We start from the raw sequence: 19,445 nt of genomic DNA on the forward strand, positions 1-19,445 counted from the left end.
TAGCTGTTGGCCTTCTCAGGACTGAAGTCAGAATGCCAGGTCCTGCTAGGGGCCATCTAAAACACAGCCACCACTTAGGCTTTCTAGAATCAGGCTGCCTGGGCTTCAGTCCCTGCTCAGCCACTTGCCAGTTGTGGTCCCTTGAGGAAGTGACTGTCTTGCTGATCTCATCTGAATGTGGACACAGGATGGCATGAGAACCCGTGGCACAGGGGCACATGCTGGGCAAAACACCCAACATGCAGACAGCGCGGACCACTACCCACTTCTTGAGTTTGAACTGTCAGGCACATTCTACAGTCCACAATCCAAATTTAGGAAACTTTCTCTTAGGAATAAAACATTCCTTGTGCAGCTTCATGTCCAGGAACAGCACTGCCCTCTGACAGGCACAGGCCCCGCGGAAGGTAGGGAGGGCTGCACTTCCCAACTTAGAGAGCTGGGGGCCAGGGCAGCCGCAGGGCCCCTGCTCACTCTGGGGGTCACCCCACCCAGGAAGAGGGGGGCAGGGGGTGAGTCTACCCTTCCCTTTCCCACCCTCAGGGCCAGGCCCTGACAGGAGCCCAGGTGACTCGCACACAAGGAGGGTTTATTGGCTAGAGAGCAAACGCAGGCAGAAGTAAAAACACCAGATAAAAAGTGAGTGTGGAGAGGTGGAGGCTGCGGCCGCTGGACTTGGCTTGAGCTGTGAGGGGTGGGAGGGGAGGATAGCACCGGAAGATGCTGCTCCGGGCCCAACACCAGCCCTGGCCAGGCTCTCCCCTCCCAGGGGCAGCGCCCAGTCCCCAGGGGCTGCCAGAGCCCTGTGTGCCTTGCTGCATTCCCCCATGCAGCTTTTGGCAACTGAAAGGCAGGGCTCTCACTGAGTGCACCTGGGGCTTCCTGAGCCCATCTGCGGCCCCACCCTGGCCTAGGTGCTGAGTGCAGCTGCTTCAGACAGCCCCTCCCTCCTTAGTGAAGCCGGGAGGGTGGGGCGCTCGGGGATGCAGGCAGGGGCAGGGGCTCCAGAGCCACAGGTCAGAAGCAGGGCTGGGGGAGGGCGGGGCCATTCGGCCTCAGGCACCCTCACAGCTAGGTGACCAGGAGCAGGGACAGAATGGGTGAATTCTCCCCACTCTGAACAGCAGTGTCACCAACAAACCAGGTAAGTGGCAGGGCTACACCCATCCTCTCCTGCCCAGGCCAGAATGTGGGGGGTGGGGGGACCTGCCTAGCTGAGCAGTTCCAAGTAGGTGACAGGGACTTTGCCCTTCTTGTTGCCTCTCTCGCCAATGAGCCAGTCAGGGTCCATGCCAGGCAGGCTGTAGACAGTGATGAGCTGCAGAGATGGCAGTAGAGGACGGTCATGGCCTGGCCAAGGGTGGAACTGGCCCCAGGACTAAGTGGGGACAGAGCTGCCACCTCCCCATGGCCCGTGGCATGTGCTACACTTTCAGTGGCTGGCGCTCATCTCACCTGCTCCATAGAGACCCGGCAGAGCAGGGATTGCCTCCTCAGAGCTGGAGATGCCCTCTCTAACCTGCTGGTGCCCGCTTTCCCATCAGGGCCCCTCCAGGCCCCATGTGCCTGATCCCAGCGCCCAGGCTGCTCCTCACCCCGCCCATTCCTGCCCCACCTTGTGGCACCAGGCCCACCTCATCAGCCAGCAGGGCCAGCTCACTGCTGTCGGCCGCCTCGTAGTCATAGAGCACCCGAGCTTTGCGGGTGCCACTGGCAGGAGGGGCCACCTCTTCCAGGCAGAGCGAGGCCTCCCCCGGAGGGGCCAGGCTGGCCACAGAGGGCACCACAGGCATAGTGGCCGCAGCGGTGGTGGGTGAGGTGCTGCTCAAGGGTGGGGAGGCAGGCTCTGTGGTGCCCACGAAGGTGCCTGGAAATCTGGAGAGGGATACATCTTAGCAGGTGGGAGTCCCAGAAGGGACCCCAGAAGCAAACTCCCCTCCCCAGTCCCCGGAGCCCCACTCCAGTCCCAGCTACTCACATGGCACCCTGGGAGCTGGCAGCACAAAGGGAGAAGCAAAGCAAGGGAAGGGTGAGATGGCCCTACCCCCTGGTCCCTGCCATCCTCCCCACCCAGGCATTCCCTAGAAACCCTCAGGGTACCCAGGGGACTCAGTTCAGTAAGGCCAGCCACTCTACCCTCATACATGTGAGGTGCCAGGGCCCAGAGTGGGTTCCGGCAGAGCCCTCCAACCCAGCTCAGTGTCATAGGACTTGCCCAGAGGAGCTCATGCTGCCCACGGATGGGGTCTGGGAGCCAGGGGACCCCAGTGGGCTCAGCAGTGCTGGCCCCGTACCTGCCCAGCTGCTTCTGCAAGTCCAGCATGTGGCGGTAGCACTGTGCGTAGTAGGTTGTCTGAGACTTGACGAACTCATGGAGGCAGCGCAGGTGATTCACCTGTGGGGAAGAGGCCAGAGGCTGACTTCTAACGTCCCGCCCTCAGAACAAAAAATTCCATCCCCATCCCTGTCCTCTACCAGACCTTGCTTCAGCATTCCTGGGTGCCCTGCCCCTATGCCTACACCCTCCCCGGTGGGACTTGCTCTGTGAGGGCCATTCTGGGGCAGCCCTGCTGACCCCGTGGTTCAGGCACACCAGGTGCACGCTGAGGGTTGCGCTTTAGTGAAGGTGGGCGGGGGACTCACATGAGTGCTGCTGATTCCCTCCAGCAAGAGACGAGTCACTTCTGCTTGCCGGTCAAACTCTGTCTGGGCCACGCGGAGCTCCTGCTCGGCCTGGGCAGGGCAGGGCAGGGCAGCCGTGAGCACCCACACACCACCCACCGGCTTCCTCGAAGTCTTCCCCTGGAACCTACCTGGAAGCTGCCTGTCCCTTTTCCCCTGGGAACACAGAGAGCCTTCTAGGTCTATGCCTGACTTCACACATGGAGCCCCAACCCCAGAGAAGCTAGAGCCCCACTCAGGACCCCCACAGGCAGCTGTAGTGACAGACCCTCCCTCCATCACCCATTGGAGAAATCCACCCAGCAAGTGCATCCTGAGGGCCTACTGTGTGCTACAGGGTACTGTGGAGAAAACATTTCCCCACAGAAGGGAAACTGAGGCCCAGGGAGGGAAAGCAGTAACCCCTCCCCAGTGGGTGTTGGGCAGAGTGAGAAACAGACCAGACCCCATAGCAGCAGGTGTGCCTGTACCCTGCCACCCCTTCTTCCCCGAGCCCAGCCCCCCAGGCCCCAACTTACCTTGTCCACCTCATCATTCCAGAGCTGTGGAGACGGCAGCAGGAGTGGCCAGCAGGAGAGGGGAGAGGAGGACAGCTGGACCCTAGAGCCTGTGCCCTGCCCCAGCTCCCAGACTCAACTTCTGCCCCCTGCCCCTCTGCCCCACCCTCCCAAACAGGAGCTGAGACTGGGCTGAGGCAGGCCTGGGAGCTGGGGGCTGGCAGTCCCAGTCCCTCTAACATGCCTCATGCAGGAAGGGAGCAGCCAGCGGGAGTCCTGCTTCTATTTCTCCTACAGTGTCAGCCCCAGACTCTGAGTGGGGTCTGAAGAGAGACCGGGTGCCCCACCCCGTCCTGACTGTTGGCTTAGGCTGGTGGGCTGGGAGGCAGGACCATGTGACCCTGGGCCAGTCACTGAACTTTTCTGTCCTCTGGCAGAGAAACGCAGCCTCATGCCTGAGTCACACTGGGACTCAATGGCAAAAGAGAAACAGGGCAGTCTCCACCCTCTAGGATGTTTCTCCTTCCACTGGGCACAGGGAGGAGGCGGGAAGTGGATCCTGAAGAAGAAAGACTGTGCCCGGCCACGACCAGGAGACCCAGCGCTCCTGTCGCTTCCGGAGATCTGACCCGAGACAACAGCCCGAAATAGGGAACGTGGACCCAGGCCAGTGTGCGTGGCCCACCCATGTGGCCCCCGTGCTGCTTAGGAAGTCCCCGTCCAGGAGCACTGGCAGTTGCTGTGAGAGCCAACTAGGGTTGGTGGCCTGAGGGAGTCACCCAGCCACAGAACGACGGCACGGAAGACACAAGGCAGCATGCTCACGACAGAGGTGAGGGTCTCACCCCTGGGGGCGGGAAGGAGAGAAAGTGGGCAGACAAGGTGCAGCAGTGGTGACAAGCATGAGGGAGAGGTGTGGCCTAGTCCCCAAACTACACAGGAAATACCAGACATCCCAAGAAAGCTTAAAAACCATGACATGTGAAGCCTCCACGATCCTGTCGTCCCCACCTCCTGCCCCGACTCCCCCGGGGGCCCTGCCTGAGCCTCCTCAGGACAAGACATGCCCTGCTCCAGAACCTCTGGGCCTTAGCACAGCCTCAGGCCCTCCCACCCCCCAGGTGCTCTCCAGGCCTACACGGCAGTCCACTGCCTCCTGTCTTTAGGGGTCTGTGAACTCCAGAAAGGCACGGCCAGGCCTCCTCCTCTATCCTCAGGGCCTCCCCAGGGCCTGGCATTCAGAGACAGCAGGAGGTGGAGGGGCCCTGAGGATGGGACAGCTGCCGCCCTGAGTTCTCCACACTACTCGGTACGGCTGGCCCTGCTGCCAGCTCCAGCGTTTTGCAGAGGGGAAGCAAGTCCAGCTCCATGGCCACAGGGCACAGGGGCCAGGCTGTGGACAGAGGTGGGGGCTGCTGCCCCTCCCCAGTGTCTCAGGACTGACCTGATCACATGGCAGTGCCCCCACCTTACCCACTGGCCTCTAGCTCCTGTGCAGTCAGAGGCAGTGGCATGGGACTTGGGGAGAGAGGACGAGGGGTGGGGTGGGGGTGGGGTGCGCTTACCGCGGAGGCGCTGGCCGAGAGAATGTAATTACGAGGTCTAGTCTCCTGAAAGTCAGGCACCGTCTGGCAGGGAACAGAGTTCATGTGGGGAGGGGGTCACCCTGGGCCAGGGCCAGGGTCGAGGTCAGGAGGCTACCCCAGAGTCTTGCACAAGGAGATGCCAGGAGGCCTGACGCCAAGGACAGGGGGATACAAACACAACACAAACCCTCTTCTCCCGACTCCAACCACCTGGAGATGAGGGGCCTAGGGACTTGGAGAGTCCAGACAAAGATCAAGTGGCTGTAGGCACTGGAGCCCAGGAGAGCAAATGCGGTGAGGAGACAGCCGAGGCTGCCTGAGCAAGTCACAGGCTGGGCTCTCCCCTCCCAGGGGCCACAGCCCCCTCCTCCCAAGACCAGTGGCTCAGATGCCCCAGGGTCCCACAAACACAGCCCACCCCCACCTGGGATGGCTTTTTCCATCCCAGAATCTGCACACTGCATCTCTCACTCCTGCATCAAGGGCCAGGCCCTTCCCGACAAGGGTGGACAGATGGATGCATGGGCAGACAGAGTGACAGACGTCCAACATTTGCAAAAAGCTGACTCACAGGCCCCAACGCCTGGCATCCCCCCTAAACCAGAGGCCCTGCACAGTAGAGGCTCTGGCGGGGAGACCAGCTGCTTGCAAAATGCCCCAAGGACGTGGGCTGGCCACGGCACCGTGGGTCCACGGGCAAGATGGGCAGACCGGAAGCAGCACAGCGCATGGGACAGGTATACTCACATCTCCCTCACACTGAGCCAAGTTACCCAAAGCAGGACGGAAAGGAACAAAAACAAAGAGTTAGTGAGTCCACAGCGCAGGCAGGAGCAGGCCCCCCAGGCCCTAGTGGGAGGGGACACCAGGCGGTCAGGCGGAGGGAGGCACCACAGCCTGCCCTCCTGAAGAGTCCTAACGTGTGTGTGCTATGGGCACAGAGCTGTGGGGCTTGAGTCCTCTGGAATGCTGTTCCCCGGGCTGCCCAAGTCCTAGCTCTGGAAAGGGTAGCCTGGCCCAACCCCAGGATGCAAGGTTGTCCACGCCCACCAGGCGAAGGAGAGGTCATACCACTGCAGTGACTAAGCAAAGGCTCCCCTGGCCTGGCTGATGGAGTGTGTTCTGGCTGAGTTACTCCAGAGACATTGTCGGGCCCTGAGTGACGGGGGAGACTGTCCTGTTCAGGTGACTTAAAAGAGGTCATCCCAATAGGCACAGGTCACCCTAGCCAAACCCAAGATTGAAACAGCTATACCCCTGCCTCTGATCTAGACCCCACACACTTGAGTGACCTGAGACCCTGCACACAGTTTTCGCCAGGGGCAGTGCAGGTTCTGGGGCACACTATGGGAGGGGAACACAAGGTGTATGGACAGCTGTGACCCCAGGCTGGGCCTGGCCTCCCTCGGCTAATCACCTGGCAGCCACAGGTAGCCATCTCCCTAGCAGGCCCTGGGCCTGGGAGTTCCCTCTGCAAGGTGTGAGGCAGCCTTTAGGCCCTGCACCCCGAGCAACCTCTCGTGCCAGGAGGGTGTTCACCCTTGGACCCAGCTCCTCTGATCCTGGCCTCGCCCTGGGCACATTGTCCCAGGCTACGTCCCATTGACCCAGCCAGGCTGAACAGGCCTCAGTGGGCTGGGAGTGAAGGGGGCGCCAGACGGCCCAGGCCCTATCCAATCTCATGAGGCTGCTTGATAGGGCCCCTCAGACAGCCCTGAGCAAGTGGGCGGTCCAGCTCCCAGGTTCTCCACACCATCGTGGGGGCGCCTGAGCACAGGGACCCTGGGCCTGATGTTCAAGCAGCAAGTAGTAGAGTTAGTAAGAAGGTGCCATACCTGGGCAGAGCCGGGGACAGAGCCGAGCATCTAGGAGGGCAGGGCATGCAGGGGACTCCAGCTGCCTGGCGGGGTGACTGTGGGGTACCCTGCATCCAGCTGGGGGCACTGCTGATCCACCCACACCGTAAATGTCTCCCCGGGAACCAGAGCTCGGGGGCCACCAAGGCTCCCTTGAGGGCAGGGACAGAGAGGCTCAGCCCAGCAGCCCCCAGCCAGGCATCTCCAGCCAGGGAGAGGGGAGAGAGGTCATGCCAAACACCAGGTCCCTTCATGCCCCCACCCCTTGGCTCTAGCCAGAGCCTGGGGGCCAGGAGGCCGGTGGCAACACCTACCGTGGCTTTGGCTTCTGCAGCCTTGGCCTTCTTCAGCCTCGCTTTGCAGGCATCCAAGTCCAGACGCCGGTTTTGGAGGAGCCGCCTCTCCTTCTACAGGGCAGGGCATGGGGACAGTGAGACCCTGGGCCGCCCTGGGAGACCCAGAGCCATGCATGGCAAGATTGGTGCTGGGGACTCTTGAGTCAAGACAGGGAAACTAAGGCCCAGAGATAGGAGGTCACTCAGTCCAAAGGAGCCCTCTTTGGGAAGGCCCCAGGAGTTTTCAGCCCCAGCACTCCTGGAAGACAGCCTGTGCTCGGCCGGGCGCGGTGGCTCACGCCTGTAATCCCAGCACTTTGGGAGGCCGAGGCGGGTGGATCACGAGGTCAGGAGATCGAGACCATCCTGGCTAACACGGTGAAACCCCGTCTCTACTAAAAATACAAAAAATTAGCCGGGTGTGGTGGCGGGCACCTGTAGTCCCAGCTACTCGGGAGGCTCAGGTGGGAGAATGGTGTGAACCCGGGAGGCGGAGCTTGCAGTGAGCCGAGACTGCGCCACTGCACTCCAGCCTGGGTGACAGAGCGAGACGCCATCTCCAAAAAAAAAAAAAAAAAAAACAAACAGACAGCCTGTGCTCAAAGGCTCTGAGGAGAGAACGCCATGGTTACCATGAAGCGTAGTAGTCCCAGGGCCCTCACCGAGATGGTCTTCCAGTCCCCCTCCAGGAAGTTGCGCAAGGGTGTGAGGAAGCTGATGGAGGCCGTGTGGATAAAATCCCTCTCCGCAGCTCCCAGTTGCTTTTCGGCTTCTGCCACCTTGATCAGTGTCTTCCCTGAGAAAACAGAGTGGAAGGGTGAGGAAGGTCAGGCTCAGGCTGCTCTGATCTACAGGCAGCAGGAGAGGGCTCAGCAAGAGCCTGCTGAAGAGCAAGGGCCGGGGCGCTCAGTGCAGAACGCTTTGCCTGGGAAGAAGAAGACGAAGGAACCTACACCACACCGTCAACTGGGGACTGACAAATAAACAGTGGGACAGCCAAAATATGAAACACATCGCAGCCATTATAAAGATGGGAGTTAGACTTCCAGAATGTCAGAGAAAGGAGCTCAACAAATCCCCGCCCAAAAAAAGTAACAATACAACTGGACACCACGCCAGGTGTGGTGGCTCACACCTATCATCCTAGCACTCTGGGAGGCTGAGACAGGAGGATCACTTGAGCTCAGCAGTTCGAGACCACCCTGGGCAACATAGTGAGACCATGTCTCTTTGAAAATAAAACAAATTGAAAGAAAACTGGACACAATTGTCAAAAACATCCATTTCTGGACTCTGGAAATTTACCAAGGCAAAAAACAAATTTAAAAGCATTTAATCAAGAAAACCTGCTGGGCTGGATGCTGCGGCTCACGTCTGTGATCCCAGCACTTTGGAAAACCAAGGTGGGCAGACTGTTTGAGCCCAGCTGTGCAAGACCAGCCTGGGCAACATGGCAAAACCTCATCTTTATAAAAAACAAATTAAAAAAAATAAGAAAAGTGAGCAGCGCCTCAGAACCTATGGGACACTGTCAAGTGAACCAACATATTGAGTAACACGAGTCCCAGAAGAGGAGAAAATAAGGCAGAAAAAATATCTGAAGAAACAATAAGAGGCTGGGAGAGCTGGCTCATGCCTGTAATCCCAATACTTTGGGAGGCCCAGGCGGGAGGATCATTTGAACCCAGGAGTTTGAGGCTATAGTAGTAAGCTATGATTGTACCACTGCACTCCAGTCTGGGTGACACAGCAAGATCCTGTCTTAAAAGGAAAAGAAAAAACATGGTTTGATTCATCACATACAAGAGAGCTACAATAAGATAAATTGTCTTCTCATTAGAAACAACAGAGGCCAGACAGCAGTAAGATGATATATTACTGTTTATGATGAATTTATGATGATAAATTACCATTTATTCAAAGTAAAGAAAAAACTGTTCATCCAGGAATTCTATATATAGCAAAACAATCCTTCAAAAGTGAAGGCAAGGCCGGGCGCAGTGGCTTACACCTGTAATCCTAGCACTTCAGGAGGCTGAAGTGGGTGTGTCACTTGAGGTCAGGAGTTCGAGACCAGCCTGGACAACATGGTGAAACCTCATCTCTACTAAAAATACAAAAATTAGCTGGGTGTAGTGTGCATCTGTAATTCCAGCTACTTGGGAAACTGAGGCAGGAGAATTACTTGAACCTGGGAGGCAGAGGTTGCAATGAGCCAACGTCACACCACTGCACTCCAGCCTGGGCAACAAGAGCAAGACTGTCTTAAAAAAAAAAAAAAAAGATACGACCGGGCGCGGTGGCTTACACCTGTAATTCCAGCACTTTGGGAGGCCGAGGCGGGCAGATCATGAGGTCAGGAGTTCAAGATCAGCCTGACCAACTTGGTGAAACCCTGTCTCTACTGAAAACACAAAAATTAGCCAGGCATGGTGGCGAGCAGCTGTAATCCCAGCTACTCAGGAGGCTGAGGCAGGAGAATCGCTTGAAACCGGGAGGTGGAAGTCACAGTGAGCCAAGATCGCACCACTGCACTCCAGCCTGGGTAACAGAAAAAAAAAAAAAAAAAATCCAAAGATACACTTTAAATTTAAAGACATGAATGGGCTGAAAAATGTATAACAGGTATGCAGTAACCACGAGAGAGCTAACGTGGCTATACTACTACCAGACAAAATAGACTTTAAGACAAAATTGTACTAGAGACAAAGAGTAGTACTTTATAATGATAAAAGAGTCAGTTCATCAGGAAGATGCACAAATATAAACATACAGACCAAAGACAGTTCCAAAATACATAAGGCAAATACTGACAAAGAGAGAAATAGACAATTCAACAGTAATAGTTGGAAACTTCAATACTCTGCTTTTTTTGTTTTGAGATGGAGTCTCGCTCTGTCTCTCAGGCTGGAGTGCGGTGGCGCGCTCTCAGCTCACTGCGACCTGCGCCTCCCAGGTTCAAACGATTCTCCTGCCTCAGCCTCCCGAGTAGCTGGGACTACAGGCGCGCACCAGCATGCCCAGCTAATTTTTTGTATTTTTAGTAGAGACGGGATTTCACCATGTTAGCCAGGCTGGTCTTAAACTCCTGACCTCAGGTGATCCAACCACCTTGACCTCCCAAAGTGCTGGGATTCCAGGCGTGAGCCACCATGCCCAGCCTCAATCGTCTACTCTTGATAATGAATAGGACAACAAGACAAAATCAGCAAGGACATACAAGCCTTGAACACTATTGACTGATCTGGCCTCGCTGACATCTATACAGCACTGCCTCCTCAACAGCATAATTTATCATCTTCTCGAGTCAACTTAGGACAGTCCTCAGATACACCATATACTAGGTCATGAAACAAGTCTGAATAAATTTAAAAGGATTAAAACAATACAAAATATGGGGCTGGGCATGGTGGCTCACGCCTGTAATCCCAGCACTTTGGGAGGCCGAGGCAGGCAGATCACGAGGTCAGGAGATCGACTATCCTGGCTAAAACGGTGAAACCCCGTCTCCACTAAAAATACAAAAAAAAAAAAAAAAAAAAAAATTAGCCGGGCGTGGTGTCTGGCGCCTGTAGTCCCAGCTACTTGGGAGGCTGAGGCAGGAGAATGGCATGAACATGGGAGGCGTAGGTTGCAGTGAGCCGAGATTGTGCCACTGCGCTCCAGCCTGGGCGACAGAGCGAGACTCGTCTCAAAAAAAAAAAAAAAAAAAAATTATAGGGACCAAGAACGTGTTAGTGGTTGGCTGGCTGGAGGTGAAAATGGGGCTTGAAAATAGACATGAAGGACTTTTGGGGTGTGATGGAAATGTCCTTTAAATTAGACTGTGGGCTGGGCATGGTGGCGCACTCCTGTAATCCCAGCACTTTGGGAGGCCAAGGTGGGAAGTCACTTCAGTTTAGGAGTTTGAGATCAGCCTGGGCAACATAGCGAGATCCCCATCTCTACAGAAAAATACAAAAATTAGAAGGACATGGTGGTAGACACCTGTAATCCCAGCTAATCAGGAGGCTGAGGTGGAAGGATGCCTTCAGTCCAGAAGGCAGAGGTTGTAGTGAGCCGAGATTGCGCCACTGCACTCCAGCCTGGGTGAGAGAGTGAGACTCTGCCTCAATGAAAAAAAAAAAAAAAAAAAGTTAGATCGTGGAGATGTTTGTACAACTCTGTAAATTTACTACAAATCACTGAATTATACACTTACAAGCATTTTATAATGTATAGCTTATACTTGGATAAAATTTCAAAATGGAAAACAAAGATGGATGTGGTTCTATAAATGCTTCAGTGAAAAGATACCTGTAATATGATAACAAGTTAAAAAGTCAGGTTCCGGCCAGGTGCGGTGGCTCACGCCTGTAATCCCAGCACTTTGGGAGGCCAAGGTGGGCGGATCACTTGAGGTCAGGAGTTGGAAACGAGCCTGGCCAACATGGTAAAACACCGTCTCTACTAAAAATACAAAAAAGCCAGATGTGCTGGTGGGCACCTGTAATCCCAGCTACTTGGGAGGCTGAGGCAGGAGAATTTCTTCAACCGGGGAGGCGGAGGTTGCAGTGAGCCGAGATTACGCCACTGCACTCCAGCCTGGACAACAGAGTGAAACTCCATCTCCAACAACAACAACAAAAGTCAGGTTCCCAGATGGCACACAATATGATTCCATTAAAAAATACACACAAATAGGCCAGGTGCGGTGGCTCACACTTTGGGAGGCTGAGGCAGGCGGATCACTTGAAGTCAGGAGTTCGGGAACAGCCTGGCCAACATGGTGAAACCCTGCCTCTGCTAAAAACACAAAAATTAACTGGGTGTGGTGGTGGATGCCTGTAGTCCCAGCTACTCAGGAGGTTGAGGAAGGAGAATCACTTGAATCTGGGAGGCAGGGGTTGCGGTGAGCTGAGATCACACCACTGCACTCTAGCCTAGGTGATGGAGTGAAACTGTGTCTCAAACACACACACACACACACACACACACAAACCAAAACTGATGAAGAGAAGATTCCATTTTTTACTCTTTTTTCTCTGCATAAAGTTTTTACATTTAGAATGAATTCAGGTATTATGTGTATAATTATTTTTTTAAAGTAAAAAAAGAAAGGAAGGGAGGGAGGGAGAATCAGAGCTAGAGACCATGACCCCTAGTCCCTGGCTGTGAGGCCTGCTCACCATAGGGGGTGGTCGGCCCCAGCTCACTGGCCGCGTCTGCCATGTACTGAGCCAGCAGCTCCCCGTTGGTGACCCTTGAGGGGACCTTCCTGTCCAGCTTCTCATACAGGAACTCCTCCACTCGGGCACCTGTGGGGAGACAGCAGCCAAAGCCACAGGGATCCTCAGTTCAAGCCCAAAGATGAAACACAAACAGACCCAGACCTGGCCCTGCCCACAGGTGCACTCGGCCTGCTGACTTCCTTGCTCATGCCCAACCCTGAGACTGCTGTGATTGACCCAGCACTATATGGAGGAGGAAGCCAGGGCCCATCCACTTCTCCCTTATTAATATGATTACAGAACATAATACATGCTTGCACAATTCTCTGCTCCTGGCACCCAAAAGTTATCTGGCCCCTCAATGAACCACAGATCAGATTTACAGGCAGACACACAGCATGACCCGGAGCCACCCTCCTTTCCCCGGAAGTCCTGCAGGTCACTTCTGCTTGACCTTGGGGGCCTGCCTGGGTGTGCTCCTGGCAGTCCCTTCATCTCTGGGCCTTGCTGACCTCTGCAGTGACCAGGTTTGGGCTGGACATGGTGGCTCATGTCTGTAATCCCAGCACTTTGGCAGGCCAAGGCGGGTGGATCATTTGAGGTCAGGAGTTCAAGACCAGCCTGGCCAACATGGTGAAACCCGTTCTCTACTAAAAATACAAAAATTAGCTTGGTGTAGTGGCATGTGCCTGTAATCTCAGCTACTCAGGAGGCTGAGGCAGGAGAATCGCTTGAACCCGGGAAGCAGTGGTTGCAGTGAGCCAAGATCGCCCCATTGCACTCCAGACTGGGCAACAGAGCAAAACTCCATCTCAAAAAAAAAAAAAGAGAGAGACCAACCAGGTGTGTGTTTTGCCTGCCTCTTCTCCCACGTGTGTTTTAGCTTCCAGGCATTTTCAGTCTTCTGTGCAAAACTCAGTATTTCCACTGCCCTGGAGTGTCTGGCAGCCCAACACAGAGTCCCCCATTTTCTTTTAACTGTCCCTCCTCAACAGCCTTGAGCCTAAGAGTCTAGCTGAAACCCTGGCTGCAGCCCCACACCACCTGTGCCACAGCAGGGCCAGGCCTCCCACGACTGTATCCCTGCCCACAACTGCGTTCCTCCCCAGGCCCACCAGCACACACTCACTGGGGTTGGGCTGCAGCAGCACCTCTGTCTGCCTCAAGATCTTCTCTGTCCAGTTCTTGGTGCTGTCTGCCCGGGCCAGAAGGTTTTCAAAGTGGGCATCAAGCTCAGTCTTCTCAGCCTGGCCAAACTTCTCCTCCGTGAACTATGCAGCAGGGAAGGCCAAGGGGTGGGGAGGGCTCAGAAGGAGGTGGGGGAGTGGAGGGGAAAGGGAGGACTGCCCCCACCAGCAGGAACCTAGGCAGGCCCCAGGGACAAGGAACCGGCCCTGACGGTGATACTGTGTGACCTGGGCAGGGCCTCACTGTTTTCCCATTTGTGAAACGAGGTGGCTGGACCAGAGTATGGGAATCACAGCTTCTTTGGAAATCCAATGAATCCCCACAAAATGCACATTCATACACAATCTGACCCCCAGCTTAGTGGGGTGAGGACCCCTGGGGAGGCCAGCCCTAGGGTCCTTAGAGCCTGACTCAGAAGGAGAGGACTTGGTAGAAAGTGTTCGGGACAAATGGGGCACGGAGCAGGGTCTGGGGTTATCAGGGGGCTCCATGGGCAGCTGGGAGCTGCTAGGGAAAGGGTGCCAGAGGAGGGAGGGGAAGAAACCAGGGTCGGGGTTCAGAAGGACCTGATTCGTCTTAGTTCTGCCACTGTCAAGCTGTGTGACCTTGGGCAAGGGGCTCTGCCTCTCTGAGCATGGGTTTCCTGAGCTGAAAAAAGGGAATAATAGCACCTCCCTCATAGGTCATGAGGATGAAAGAGGAAAGATGTGGGTTAGACATAAAGGCTGGGGCTGCTACAGGCACCGGTGCTATGAGCTGATGGGTGCAGAGACGTCTGGGAAGGAAGGGGAATGCAGGGAGGGAGGATGACCAGACAGCTGGCTTTGGCCACCTTGTAGGGTAGATGGAAACACTGCCAGCCTATCAGAGCCAGTGGCTGGGCACAGCCAGGGCCCAGATGTCGCATGGGTCCCCATCAAAGCTGGCAGAAGCCACAGGAGTTACCTAGGAACAACCAGAAACTGGTCCAAGTCCTGGCCCCTCTGATCTAACAGTGTCCTGTCCTAAGGGTTTCCTCTCGACCCCATCAACCTCTACTGCAGGAAGGGCTGTTTCCCATTTCACAGATGCCGCCACTGAGGCTGAGCAAGCAGCAGGGCCATGCAGGAGTCGGGTCAGCCATGAATCATCCCTGGGTGCAATCAGCTCCAGCAGCGGCGGTGGGGGGGGCTGGGCGGCCACCAGGAGCTCAGCAGCCATCAATTATGTAGCAGAGCTTGGGTTTCTCCCTGCAGGGCTGGGAGGGCCCAGCTGCCAGGGGTAAGGCCTCAGCTCCTGCCTGGGGCCGGCTGCTCCTCCCCCACCCTGGCTGGCTCTGCCTCCTCTTCCTCCTCACACTCCCCAAACTGAGACCTTCCAGAGCAGAGGCTCAGCCTTCCTCGGCCCATCGTGGCTCTATCACCTCACTCAGTCCTTTGATGGGGGTGGCATTCACGGCATTTCCCAAATGAGGAAACCAAGGCTGGGAGAGGCAAAGTCTCCCTTCTGGGCCTGAGAGCCCCCGTCTGGACAATGCAGATAACAGGATCTAGCTCACTGGCTATTTGGCCACAGTATGGAGCTGATACATGTTAGCTAGTATTATCATCACCATCATTAATGAAAAGCCTTGGCTAGGCGCACTGGCTCATGCCTATAATCGCAGCACTTTGGAAGGCTGATGTGGGCGGATGGATTGAACCGAGAAGTTCAAGACCTGCCTGGGCAACATAGTGAGACCTCATTTCTACAGAAAAAAAAAGAAAAAAGAATAAAAAAGAAAAAAAAGGCCCAGTGCAATGGCTCATGCCTGTAATTCCAGCACTTTGGGAGGCTGAGGCGGGCGGATCATGAGGTCAGGAGATCGAGACCATCCTGACTAGCAAGGCGAAACCCCTCCTCTACTAAAAATACAAAAAATTAGCCGGGCATAGTGGTGGGCGCGTGTAGTCCCAGTAACTCGGGAGGCTGAAGCAAGAGAATGGCATGAACCTGGAAGATGGAGCTTGCAGTGAGCCGAGATGGCACCACCGCACTCCAGCCTGGGCGACAGAGCTCGACTCAGTCTCAAAAAAAAAAAAATTAGCTGGGCGTGGTGGCACACACCTGTAGTCCCAGCTACTCAAGGGGCTGGGGTGGGAGCCCAGGAGGCAGAGGTTGCAATGAGCCAAGATCATGTCACTGCACTCCAGCCTGGGTGAGAGAACAAGAACCTGCCTTAAAAAAAGAAAGACTTTGTGAGGCCAAGGCAGGCGGATCACGAGGTCAGGAGTTCGAGACTATCCTGGCTAACACGGTGAAACCCCATCTCTACTAAACATACAAAAAATTAGCCGGGCGTGGTGGCAGGTGCCTATAGTCCCAGCTACTTGGGAGGCTGAGGCAAGAGAATAGCGTGAACCCGGGAGGTGGAGCTTGCAGTGAGCCGAGATCGCACCACTACACTCCAGCCTGGGTGAAAGAGCGAGACTCCGTCTCCAAAAAAAAAGAAAGTCAGGCATGGTGGCTCACACCTGTAATCCCAGCACTTTGGGAGGCCAAGGCAGGTGAATCACTTGAGGTCAGGAGTTCAAAACCAGCCTGGCTAAAATGGTAAAACCCCATCTCTACTAAAAATACAAAAATTAGCATGACGTGGTAGTGCATGCCTATAATCCCAGCTACTTGGGAGGCTGAGGCAGGGGAATTGCTTGAACCGGGGAGGTGGAGGTTGCAGTGAGCTGAGACTGCGCCAGCCTGCGTGACAGAGTGACTCCATCTCAAAAAAAAAAAAAAAAAAAGGGCCAGGCATAGTGGCTCACGCCTGCAATATCAGCACTTTGGGAGGCCGAGGCAGGAGGATCACTTGAGCCCAGGAGTTTGAGACCAGCCTGGCCAACATGGTGAAACCCCATCTCTACTAAGTACAAAAAAAAAAAAAAATTATCCAGGAGTGGTGGCAGGTGCCTATAATCCCAGTTACTCGGGAGGCTGAGGCAGGAGAATCACTTGAACTCAAAAGGCAGAGGTTGCAGTGAGCTGAAATTGTGCCACTGCATTCCAGCCTGGGTGACAAGATGAGACCCAGTCTCAAAAAAAAAAAAAAAAAAAAAAAGGAAGGAAAGAAGAAAGGAGGAAGGGAGGGAGGAAGGCAGGCAGGCAGGCGGGCACGTCTCCCTCACATCCCTCCTCAGCTCTCAGGAGCTACCCTGATGGTATCAAGGGCATCACCCTAAATGTGCACCTCAACACCTCCCCTCCTTACCAAGGTTGAGAACAGCACTCCCCACCCTGCCCTCCCTTACAGGCCACATCTGCCCAGGTGAGAAGTTCTACCAGGCTTTCCCAAGCTAGAGGGCATCCATCCCACGTCCACTGCAGCCTGCCTGGCTCCATGATGACGATGCCACCACCTCTCTGGCTTTTATAAGCATTACTTCTACCACTACTATTACTATTACTGCAATGACTACTAATAGTATTAGTACTATCACTCCTCCTGCCCTCTCCCACCCCCACTGGCCAAATCTGCCTTAGGTTTTCTTGCCTCAGTGCCCTTATCTGGGCTGCTCCTGCCACTTGGACCAACGTCACAAGCCCCTCCCTACTTTCTGGGCACAGTTCAGGGGCCCTCCGTGCAGGAAACCATCCCAGAATGACCCATACACAAGGGATCCTGCCCTCTGGATCCTCATCTCAGGACCAAGGCCTTGTTCCTTGCTGGATCGGGGAGGCTCTTAAAGTTGTTTCTCGTACCTGCAGGGACTGGGAGGTTCCCGAGCCCATCACATGTACTGATCATAGAGAACCCCTCTCCCATCCCTCCTGGCTATCTCCCATCCAGGCCAGCTTGGTCTCAGGCAGAGCCCCTCTACGGCTTCTCCTGCCAGGTCACATTTCAGGCCTCTCTGTCCCCTGGCCTGCCACTCTGCCCCAATCCTGCCAAGGGGAAGGGGTTTGGTGCTGGAGTCCGAGGCTGCTCCCGGGAAAATGGCAGCAGTGGGGTGGGCGTGCAGAGCAGAGAAAGCCTCTATTTATAAAGCTCCCAGCTCCCTCCCTCCCACCCCGAGGCTGGGGCCTGACTGTTGGCTCCCACTCCAGTAACAGTGACCCTGTGGGGCGGCCCCCACCAAGCAGAACCACACCTAGGCCCTGCTCTGCCTAGGCCCTGAGAGCCCTGGCCAGGTCAGGCAGCAGGGCCCCAGCCCTAGCAGGGAACTGGCAGATCAGGTTCTTCCCAGATGTGGGAGATAGTGTGGTTGCCATACCAACAGCAAAGTGGGTTCCCCCCTCCCAGATGGACTGGGGCCATCCAATCCGAGGGGCTCTGGGATCCTGGCATCTCCACTAGGGCTGGGGCTGCCCACCAGACTGGGAACACTTTAAGCAGTGAATTCTCGCTGGGATGCTAATCCTCAACGGGACACAGCACTTTCTAGTAAACATGACTACATGGGTTGCTGGCTGTGTCTGGGCTCCTGGGGAGGGGAGGGGAGTGCCAGGGTTGGGGGTGGGGAGACAACTGTACTCAACAGAAACAACAAGGATGACAACGACAAAGACAATACTACAGGATCTGCTCCCAGAGCCCTGAAACGGGCCAGCCCCAGGCCTGCGGCATCCCACTGAATCCCATAGCCACGGTGTTACACCTGATTTACAGAAGGGGAGGGCGGGGCAGAGAGAAGTGACTTGTCCAAGGGCACATGCTGAATGGGTGCAATATTAACCACGGTGACACCAATAATGAGCTTGCCTCTGGTGAGCACACATATGCAGAGTTCCACAGAATCCTCGCATCTGCCCTGGGAGGCGGGAATACTGATCCCATTTTTCAGACTGAGAAACTGAGGCCCAGTGAGGTGAAGGCACCTCCCCCAAGGTCACAGGAGGGCACTGTCCCACCCACACCTGAGCCTAGGTCTTCCCATGATGTTGAGCTGCCTGTTTCTCTCTGCCCCTAAACGGATAGGACTTGTTCCAATCTCAGTATTGTGGGCCTGAACAGCTTCCCAGGCAGATCCCAGCCCTCTCCCCATCCCCCAGGCCTAGGGACGACGGAAACAGACCTCCTGTGGAGCAGAAAGGAAACAGCTCCTGGCTTCCGGCCTGACTATCCAAGCGTGTGAAATGGCCATGAGGGATTCATGACACCAGCCGCCCATTGCATAGGTGGCGAGACTGAGGCCCGGAGAAGGGGCTGTGGCGGACGCATGAGTCCCTGGGTCTGGGACCTAGGTCGCTAAATGCCCCGCCAGGCGCCAGTCACTGCTGGACAAGGGCAGGGAGGTAGGACCCAGCCGGTGCCTCCTCCTCTCCTCAGCCGGGCAGGCGCCAGGGGAGCAGGATAACCCAACCGGCTCAAAGGGTGGGCACCGGTGCCTCACTCCAGGCAGTAGGGCCGGGCCGCCCGGGCTTTTTCCCTCTTCTGGTCAGCAAGGGCTCAGTGGGGCAGAGGTGTGCCCGCGGCGGGGACAGGGGCAGCAGCCCGGGAGGGCTTCCCCGCGTCCCCAGGCGTCTGCCGCAGGGTGCTCCCCGCCCGCCGCACATCCGGGCCCCCGGCGCACGGCGCGACGCCAGGCCTCACCTGCACGGCCCGGGTGAAGAAGATGCCCGCGTCCGACGCCAGCTTCTTCATGTTGAAGTCCATGGTGCGCCTGCAGGGCCGCCGCGCACGGGCGGAGCGCAGCCGGCAGCCCCAGGCCCAGCCGCCGCAGCTAACCGCACCCCGCCCACCTGCTGCGGGCCACCGGCCCTCCGCGTACCCGCCCGCCCGCCAGCCCGCAGCAGCCGCCGAGCCAGTCCGAGCGTGCAGGGCGGGGCGCGGAGGCCGCGGGACGGAGTAGGCGGGGTGCGGAGGCTGCGGGGCGGAGCTAGGGGCGGGGGCGGAGCTGACGGCGCCGGGGCGGAGCGGGATGGCAGTGGGGCGGGGCTAGAGAGCGGAGGCGGGTTGGCGGAAGTTGAGCGGAGTTGGAGGGGGCGGGGCTAGTGGGGCAGGGGCGGGGACAGATGGCAGTGGGGCGGAGCTAGATGGGTGGGGGTGTGGCCTTGGCACGGCCAGACCCGGGTGCGGGGCGGGTGCAGGGTGTCCTGCTGGGCAGTGCTCGCTGCTGCCCCCCTGCGCCTGCTGCCG

At 56.4% G+C, this 19,445-nt stretch overlaps 1 protein-coding gene across 6 annotated transcripts; it reads right to left on the reverse strand.

The window, feature by feature from the left end:
- Positions 1 to 568: 568 nt before the first annotated feature.
- SH3GLB2 (SH3 domain containing GRB2 like, endophilin B2) lies at positions 569 to 19,140 on the reverse strand. Of its 6 annotated transcripts, none has more exons than XM_008005990.3 (12): positions 18,900 to 19,140; positions 13,296 to 13,437; positions 12,125 to 12,253; positions 7,619 to 7,752; positions 6,936 to 7,028; positions 4,745 to 4,807; positions 3,201 to 3,296; positions 2,644 to 2,733; positions 2,295 to 2,395; positions 1,979 to 1,993; positions 1,635 to 1,875; positions 569 to 1,318 (listed from the first exon to the last, which is right to left on the reverse strand). In XM_008005990.3, the coding sequence occupies exons 1-12, from the start codon at positions 18,960 to 18,962 to the stop codon at positions 1,211 to 1,213; spliced, it is 1,275 nt and encodes a 424-aa protein (XP_008004181.1). In that variant the 5' UTR covers positions 18,963 to 19,140; the 3' UTR covers positions 569 to 1,210. The 6 variants fall into 6 exon arrangements, with proteins under 6 accessions (XP_008004181.1, XP_008004184.1, XP_008004187.1 ...); XM_008005993.3 differs by having other exon boundaries at positions 3,201 to 3,224; positions 18,900 to 19,138; XM_008005996.3 differs by lacking the exon at positions 4,745 to 4,807 and having other exon boundaries at positions 3,201 to 3,224; positions 18,900 to 19,139.
- Between the last annotated feature and the right edge of the window lie 305 nt (positions 19,141 to 19,445).

Source organism: Chlorocebus sabaeus, chromosome 12 (assembly GCF_047675955.1).
Source record: "Chlorocebus sabaeus isolate Y175 chromosome 12, mChlSab1.0.hap1, whole genome shotgun sequence".
Classification (NCBI taxonomy): domain Eukaryota; kingdom Metazoa; phylum Chordata; class Mammalia; order Primates; family Cercopithecidae; genus Chlorocebus; species Chlorocebus sabaeus.